This window comes from Quercus robur, chromosome 3 (assembly GCF_932294415.1).
Source record: "Quercus robur chromosome 3, dhQueRobu3.1, whole genome shotgun sequence".
Taxonomy (NCBI): Eukaryota; Viridiplantae; Streptophyta; class Magnoliopsida; order Fagales; family Fagaceae; genus Quercus; species Quercus robur.
In genome coordinates, this window is record NC_065536.1 from 33860977 (window position 1) to 33869832 (window position 8856).

An 8856-nucleotide genomic window follows, 5' to 3' on the forward strand; every position below is an offset into this window, starting at 1 on the left:
TAAATAAACAGATTAACTAAAAAGTTAAAAAGAAAAAAATTATGACAAATAGATAAAACTTACCAATGTCAATTAGGCGGATAACTCTTACCAAAATATTGACAAAAATAAAAACTATAAATGTGTTCATCGGGTTTGAAAGAAAGATATAACAAGAGAAGCTGTGGGGTAAAAAAAGCATACTAACTTATCTCAGTTTTATCATATTCTCATGACAAATGGAATAACGAATATTGCAAGATATCGGATCAATTCGAATTCAAATTGTATATGTAAACAAATTGTATATGTAAAAACGAATGCATTGGTGCAAAATAGTGTATGGAAGTCTTAGATGCCACATTATAAAAAAAGAACAAAACAAAACTTTTAACAATAAAATTTACACTAACACTGGTGATCATTTGTTACAATATGTACTAATAAGCTCATTATAACCATCATCTCTAGTTTTTTTATGACTAGGAACCTCAGAGACCGTGCAAAGCATCGTTTTTTTTTTGTTTTTTTTTTATTATTTTAAATCCAATTAAACCCCAGACCAATGTAACGCGCCCACATCACATGGAACAAGTCACTGGCTTCGCCAATGGGACATGGCCCTAGAAATTGTTTGCACCCAAGGGGATTATTCGAACCTTAGACTTGGAGAGAGTACACCACCAAGACCAAGGCCTTGATCACTTGAGCCAACCCCTAGGGGTTATAACCATCATCTCTAGTTCTCTACGCAAAAGAGTAATAATGGCTAAACACTATTTTTGCTGTAAACCAAAACTAATTCATACTTCAGACTTCTACATCAAATATATATATATACATGTACATTTATTAAAAAAAAAAATTGTAAACTTAGGGGGACTTAAGGGTGTACAGTTGATATACTTCTTTTATCCCCTTTGTATATCTGTTCTTGTATTAATACAAAGTTGATATTACCTATAACCAAAAAAAAAATCTGAACAGAGTTAGAGAAAAAAATGTAGAAACCATATCATGTTCCTAACCTTTTTACACCGCATTCTGAGCAGAACTTAGAAGTTTCTCTCAGGTATGGGGCCCCACACTCGTCACAAAACTTTGCAAGGTTGGATGGCTGAAATGTAACCAATCTTAAAGGTCAGTAGAAAGCATAGATGATAGATAGAAGGTTAGAAAGAAAAAGATTATTAATAGAGGTAAGGAACTTATTCCACTTTGTTATCCATAGTTAGTCATCAAAAAAGTTCTACGACCAAAGCAAAATCTTACAACATTTTCACAAGCTGAGGTGTCAGCCCATCATAGGTCAAAATAAAATAATATATATATCAAAAAAAATTATATTAGGACCCACCACAACTCAAAACAAAGGTGGTGTGAAAGATTTTGTTGTGCCCTAGAGTCCCATTAAAAAAATTTGTTATCCATAGCATTTGAATGCACAAATAGAGAGTTTTAAATGGAGTCTCATTACAAAACAAAAAAGTAGCACCACAAACAAATTGAAAATTTTAGAAAGAATAAAAAACATCAATAAAGACCCAAGGACAATAAACTATTTAGAGGAATGAACCAGAAGTCATGCATAGTTTGAGCACAAGTATACATAAACGTTCTAATCAAACGCACTCCAGAGGCAATGGATTATTATTCTAATGAAAATAAATTACGTTACAAGGACTAAAATCAGCTCCAGAATTCAGGTATTGAAACCACATACTGGCTATTGTTCACTCAATCTCTAAGCAAAAAAACAAGGTAAAATAATAAATTGGCACTACAGCTAGTACACTTGTACATCTCATATGAGCACAAACATGTGAATGAAACAGTCTGATAAAATTAAGTAAAACGTTTTACTTGACAAAAAAGGCAACAGAGACATCTATTAAAATATCCCTTCATATGGTTACTTTGCCATTAAGAGAAAAGACAAAACATACATACAAATACACATAAACCCAGATTTATATATTTAATAAAGGTGTTGACATTTAATTTACTCCGAATTTGGTTTTTGGATGGACAAAGAATGAGAAGAAATGTTTTTGATAATTCAATTGTTACAAGTAGAGAAGGAGGAATTTGAACCTTGGTTCTCCTTATAAAAAAAAACCAAGCAATGTCATTGAGCTACAAGACTCTTGACAAAAGAATAAGAAGAGATTGGCTACGATTACTACAGACAGAAAGCCATCTTTGCCATCTACAGGTAGAAGCTTGTCTTTCCTCTCATCCTATTTAAGAATAAAATGGAGCCTTAAATTGCTAAAATTTACAGAATACTGTAACGTTGGTTGCCAGCAGTATCAGGATCACTTTATCACTTAGAAATTATCTAAATTATTTGGTTGGTAAGTTACACATGCAACTAGTCAATTTTGAACCCACAACCTCACCCTCCACCCAGACTTGAGAGAAGTGGAAGTGCCATTCAAGGTTAGTACTTACTGGCAAAAAATTGATGATGTAGCTAACACACAAAATCTTGGTCATAATAAATCACAAGAACCAACAAATTTTCATTAAAGAATCAAGCAGTGTCAAATACTTTCTTCTTATTCCTTTTTCAGGCCTAGATGAGTATGCAGAGCAGCATCCTATGACAGAATACAGATATCATGAAGAGATTACCAAGACAGTATCAAGATCACTTTATCACTTAGCAATTATAAAATAGGCACAGTTAACAGAAAACATATTTGTGAAGAAATTGACAAGAACCAACCAGCTTGCATTAGAGCCAAGCAGTGTCAAATATTGTGTGTATTCTTTCATAACTATATTGAAGTATACAACTTATCCAAAAAGAAGAAGAAAAAAATAACTGAAGCATACAAAGCAGCATCCAAGGACACAGATTTGATATTCACCAAGTACACAAGTCTAATTGTAACATACATGCTCATTAAGCCCAATTTATGATAACACATACCAAATAAAAATGTTAATTAAATTTAACTAAGTGCTCTAATTATTTATATTAGATGAAAAGCATGTCAATTTGATAATCCTCACCAGTACATGCAAGCGCCCTCCAGCATGGCCACCTGTGAGGGGTTGTAAGCATGCCATCTGTTGTGATATGGTTGGTTGATGACAATGAGAAATTTCAGTTAAGTGTGAAGGTGGAACACATTGATGACTGTGAGCAAAATGGGATGCATGTGGACTTTGTTGCATGGGTTGATGATGATTCTGGTGAATTGGGTGAAATTGGGGCTGATGTGAAAGTGGTTGCATAGGATGTTTGCAAACAGTCTGCTGCTGATTTTGTGGCTGCAAAAAGGTGAAAAAAAAGAGAGAAAAGAGATTATTAAAAAATGAATGAACATGTCCTTGTATTATAATAAATGCTGTAAAATGCAAGAAAACGCAAGCATACACCTCAAACATAACCATGGCAATGTGAGAGCACAAATAATCTAAATAAAAACAATAAAAAGTAGCTGGGACTAAGAATTAGTTTAGTTAATTTCTGCATGATGCATGTACATATATAAGTTCTTCAGAATCACAATTCTCTTTGGCTATGGCAATGCATGACTACATCCCTCAAATAATCCTCTCAGCTCAGGTTCATGTCAGTCTCCAAAGTTTGGCATCAACTCGAGGAGGATGCTAGGATGAGCCCATAATCATAAACCTTGACAGATTATAATTCCAGGGGATCACACCTCCTGTCAGGTCCCCCAGCCCGTGAGCCAAGCTCAATGAAAATTGATGTGAAGCAATTACTATCATTAGCCTAACTCTAGGACAATTTTTTTTCCTACCATTTCTATAATGGATTTTGTAGGGTCCAGTACATATCGTGCAAACTGAAATATCTACAGATTAAGTACCTGAAATTCCATTTTTAGTTGTGTTGGCAGCCAAATTATAATTTCTGTAAACAAGTCCTGCCCTAAGACAGCCAAGATAAGTCTTAAGAGAATAAAATGAAAAGGTATGGACTAGAATGGTTTAAGAAAGGAAGGGCAGCATTGAGCTTTTAAATGGAACCCTAAAAGGCCCAAAGCCCAGACTGCATTTAAAACATGGGCCAAAAACAATCATTTACAACTAGAAAGGCTTAGAATGTCTAGGAATTCTAAGACAGTACAAGAAGGAATATTTCCTAAAACAACCATCTACGCATACAAAAGTCTTAAAATCTTTTCTTGATGTGGATGATTAGATCTGCAACACCATCTAAAGTTACACTGTTCTGTTCACCACAGACTTTCCACAAAACACACAGTGGTGCCGCATTTCAAGCTTTAAAACCTCTATGATGAGGAAATCTTCCTTCCCAATAGCTTAGCATCCGAGCCACTGCCTTTGGCATAACCCAAGCAAACTCCAAATCATGGCAAAAATGATTTGTAGCAACATTTCAGGACTAGTGAATGATGATGGGAGAGTGAAAATAATTTTCTTTTAATTCAGTTTTAGAAGTCAACTGTAATTTTACAATTGGTCAATTCAGATTTATTTTAGGTCTTATTAACTAATTAGGTTATTAAAATTTTATTTAATTTTCTAAAGTCAATTTCATTTTCTATATGGTCAATCTTGCTACAATATTGACCATAACCTTAGCTAATAAGCTTAATAGAGACATCTAGACACCTGACTTGCACCAAATGCAAACCGGAATAGGATGTGGAAAACAAGCAAGGCCAATTTAATAATATCTTTTTGCTAAGAAAAGATCACAAAGCCTCGACACATATGACCTAGTAATAAATATTTTTAAAATTAGGTATAGCTGGATTCTGAATGTTAGCCAACTCCCATGTAGATGCAGATGTGGCTATTTATAAAATGCAACCATATATTACCCCATTAGGAAATAGATATTTATTGCATAAACTTGAGCAAGAAAGTAACTCTTACATCAGTTACAGAGCGGAAACCTTGAGCAGTAGCCAATGAAGAAGAATTATCCGAAACAGGAAATGTCTGAAAAAGCACATCAGAAAGAAAAAAGGTTAACACCACCTTAAATTTACTCAATGTGGCACAGCGATCAGGATGTGTTACATGCCACTGCAGTCACATTTCCCAATATTTTCTTTACATAATCAATGAACAAATTTATCGTTGTTATGGAGACAACAAAAAGTTGAAATAAAACAGACTGTGGAAAAAAATAATAATAGTAATAATCTGATCATCAATTGGTGGTCCTATCTAGAGGGTGAATTCTTACCTTTCGTCCTTCCTTTCTTTCTTTCTTACTTTCATCCTATTTTCCTTATTAAGGACCTTCAAATTCTTTCTAGAAAGCAATTAAGCCTTATAATTTCCTACAGACATCTAGATGACCTAGTAGATTGATAAATGGAGGCATATCAAACTTACAGGCAAACCAGGGATATTAGACATGGAGTTTGACGCAACACGTCTGTACTTGTGTCTTGGAGAGTAAAACTTATAGTCTCGAGGAGAGACAGCTACTTCACTTCGACCAGTCAACCGTTTGAACCTGCACTCAAGAGCCAAAAAAAAAAAAGAGAGAGAGAGATTTAAAGGCATACCACAGAGTGAAGTGGAAATGCACCCCTTCTCAACATAATAAATAAACGTATAACTTACCACTCAGCATCATCAATAGGCATGCTATTTGGTTTTTCAACAATATCCAGACCATTGACAACGACAAAACGAACTCGCTTCTCTTCTTGTATAACTAATTCTGGAAATCTAGTCCTAGTTTCAAGAGAAGTTGCCAATTCTCTTCTTTTGAACGTACATGGTCCTGCAGACAAAAGCATAAAGATACAGGAACTTAAATAGCAATAAATCACAATAAAGTCATCCTAAAGAAGGAAAATGCAATACCTTTTTTAGGAAATTTCTTAGCCAGCCTTCTATACAAACCACCAGCTGCCTCAAGCGCTACTCCAATTGTCTTGTCACGAATACCATTCAATGAAACAAGCCTGCTATTCACATCAGTAACTAGAGTTTCGTACATATTTGCCACGTACATCAAGGGTAAGGCAAACCTCGGGTCACCTTCATACTGGACCTCTCTCGTCTTCCTCTTATTTAGTTTATCTTGGCCAGACTGCCCAGTATAGTCAGCCTCAGAATCAGGCACCTCAGTGACATGATCAAGAATAAAATGATCCACAATAATTTGTAGAAATCTTGACCTTGCTGATTCAATAGGCGAAACATCTGGTTCAAAAATTCTAATCAGGCATCATCCAATTTAAGGGAACAGAGAGCACATAAAAATTCAAGTTTTAAAAAAAAAAAAAAAAATGAAATCAATCATTATACCTTCTATTGTTAGGATATCATAGGGAGACCTTGAAGACCCATTGTTGTCAAGGCTAGAGCGATCATCATCAACTCCTACACCATGGAGCGGCAAAGAGTTCCTATAGGATTCATGCATACAGTCCTATAACAAATATGATATCAACATAGAATTTAATTAATTAATTTGCATATAGGTATAGCATAGAGCTTATAGATACAAATCCCATGAAAAATTCTCATTAGCCAATACATTCATCTTACTTTTTTTTTCTTTCTTTTATAATAAATATAATAGGATTTAATAGGAAATTGATTATCACACACTCTTTATGGTATATTATCCGTACACATCACAACATTTCACATTTTAAAGGTGGACATCATTAAAAAATAATGAAATTATAGACATTGCGAGTATAGAGTGTACATCTGTCCAGCCCGCCCATCGAGTCAAGATACTAATTTGTTTGCCCGGTAGATAGGAAACTTTGCCAGTTGAGCTAACTCGTCTAATTAATACCCCCTTCTTCATTTTTAATCTAATAATAAATAGAACAAGCCCTTTTAAGCTTGAAAAACAGTAAAGTAAGTTCAGTCACTCCTTTCCTATACTTTAAGAAAAGGGGAATTGAAGAAGAAGAAGAGGGAGAAAGTAGAGTACTGACAACGGCATTGGAGTGGTGGTCCAAGGAGTCATCATCGTCGGTGACGGCGTCGCGATCGACATCGCTAATGGAATCGATGTCGGTGGGGCGAGCGTCGACGGTGTTGAGATCATGTAAAGGGCTTCCAATGAAGGAATTGGCAGATCTCAGATTGTACTGCTGCTGTACTGGAACCCTACTCCCCATTTATCTCTCTATCATTACAATACCCAACTATCCTCTTCTTCTTCTTCTTCTGTGTCTGTGAACTGTGAAGCAGAGAAAGAGAGACTATTAGTGGAACACACATGAAGAAGAAGATTATTGAAGTTGTTTTGCTTTTGTTTTGAAAAAACAAAAAACAGAAAAATAAAAAATATGGGAACAGGAAGAGACTAGTAGACTACTACTACTACTACTTCAACGGCTATACAGACTGAGAGAGAGAGAGAGAGAGAGTGAATCCAAGCCTGAGGTTGAGGGTCAGGTCAGGAGAGGTAGAGAGAGAAAGACCGTACCTGAGGGTTTTTTGGAATTAGAAAACAAAAGCGGTTTTCCAAGCCTAATTCCGATCTCCACACCACCTCCCAAACCAGTAGGCTTCAATACTACTCTACTATTTACTTACTTACTACTTACTGCCACTATTACTTACTAGTATTTTAGTCCTTTTACCTCGCTTCTCCCTTGGCTCAATTGTTTCTATAAGTCTGCTTGAATTGAACTTATTTTTATTGAAATTGAAAATATTGTAATAAAATAATTTTTAAACGTGTGAATAATATTGTAGGACCCATGAACAGTACGTGAACAGTGCATAAACAATGCGTGAACAGTGTTTTTTCCTGCACAGTAAAATCACATGATTTTACTGTTCACGCGAAAAAAAAAAAAAAAAAAAAAAAAAAAAAAAAAAAAAGGACTTAAAACGTAAATGCCAATCTCAGTGCAATCCAAATGGGTACTATACATGTAAACAGTTTTTTTTTTTTTTTTTACTATTTTTTTTCATTTCACATTATACTTACTAATTATGATATATTATTGCGGGAACCGACCCAGAATAATAGGTTGGCTGGGCCCTGGGCCCGTCCGAGGATCCGTCCGTCCGAGGAGATATCGTGGCCCAGAATTCTTATTTAGGCCCACTGGGGCAAAGAGAACATGTCCGAGGAGTAATTCCTCCTCGGACATTCCAGAATCCGGGTCAAGGTGCGTCCCAACTACTGTAGTCCTCCCTCCAAGTACGTAAAAAGAAAGGAAACCCAAAATATCTCAGTAAAGGCTTCCTCCACCACATTAAATGCACCACAACTGCTTTTCTGGCCGCATTAATGAAGAGAAGACTCCTGAATAGTGCTACCTTAGCCACTGCAACTCACAAAGAACTAATAAGGGTGTCTTTTGCGACAGGTGCTCAAATAGGGGTTTGGATGATCAACAAGTGTAAAGTCCAGATGATAGGAGAGGGCCTATATAATATGTAAAAGTCCCCCAAGAAGGGGGGATGAAAAACAGAGAAAAAGGGAGGAGAGAACACTGTAGAGAAATTTTATTGAATATGTGCTCATTAATCAAGTTTGAGACCTTATCATTTGAGAAGGATCTCTCTCCACTGCTATCTCCTTTTGTTCTTGTTTCTGTATCCCCTGAGCCCATGTAACAAACTGTTTAAGCTAACTGGAACCAAGTTCTTTAGTCCATACTCTACAAAAATTCATTGTGTGGGACTTTTTGGGTCAAGACTTGACCAACAAGGATCGGGTCAACTAAAATCGTGTCCCTACAATTATATTTTGAATTTTTTTATTTAAAAAATTTTATTTGATAATAAAAAAAAGATACAAACTTAGTTGTAGTCAATTGCTACAGCTTCACTTAATATTTTTTTATTAGATATGAATTTTGACAAATCCACAATTAGATTACATTTTTTTCTTATATCATTTGTGCTTGAAAAAATTTCAGAAAA

At 35.3% G+C, this 8856-nt stretch overlaps 1 protein-coding gene across 3 annotated transcripts; it reads right to left on the minus strand.

The window, feature by feature from the left end:
• Window positions 1-492: 492 nt before the first annotated feature.
• Window positions 493-7541, minus strand: LOC126717865 (uncharacterized protein At2g02148). 3 transcript variants are annotated; one of them, XM_050419796.1, is made up of 10 exons: window positions 7403-7541; window positions 6906-7153; window positions 6259-6382; window positions 5812-6153; window positions 5566-5728; window positions 5332-5455; window positions 4864-4929; window positions 3001-3261; window positions 1008-1096; window positions 493-726 (listed from the first exon to the last, which is right to left on the minus strand). In XM_050419796.1, exons 2-10 carry the CDS (start codon window positions 7089-7091, stop codon window positions 681-683), a joined length of 1401 nt encoding a protein of 466 aa, XP_050275753.1. In that variant the 5' UTR covers window positions 7092-7153; window positions 7403-7541; the 3' UTR covers window positions 493-680. The 3 variants fall into 3 exon arrangements, with proteins under 3 accessions (XP_050275753.1, XP_050275754.1, XP_050275755.1); XM_050419797.1 differs by lacking the exon at window positions 7403-7541 and adding an exon at window positions 7292-7392; XM_050419798.1 differs by lacking the exon at window positions 493-726 and having other exon boundaries at window positions 759-1096.
• Window positions 7542-8856: the final 1315 nt, after the last annotated feature.

Excerpts from the sequence above, each read along its gene's own strand:
- LOC126717865 (XM_050419796.1), bottom strand. The coding sequence starts at position 7,091 with ATGGGGAGTAGGGTTCCAGTACAGCAGCAGTACAATCTGAGATCTGCC. Across the intron at positions 1,097-3,000 it reads GAGGGCGCTTGCATGTACTG|CCATCCAACCTTGCAAAGTT; the intron begins GTGAGGATTATC and ends GTTACATTTCAG. Across the intron at positions 727-1,007 it reads TCAGAATGCGGTGTAAAAAG|AGAACTAGAGATGATGGTTA; the intron begins GTTAGGAACATG and ends TCTTTTGCGTAG.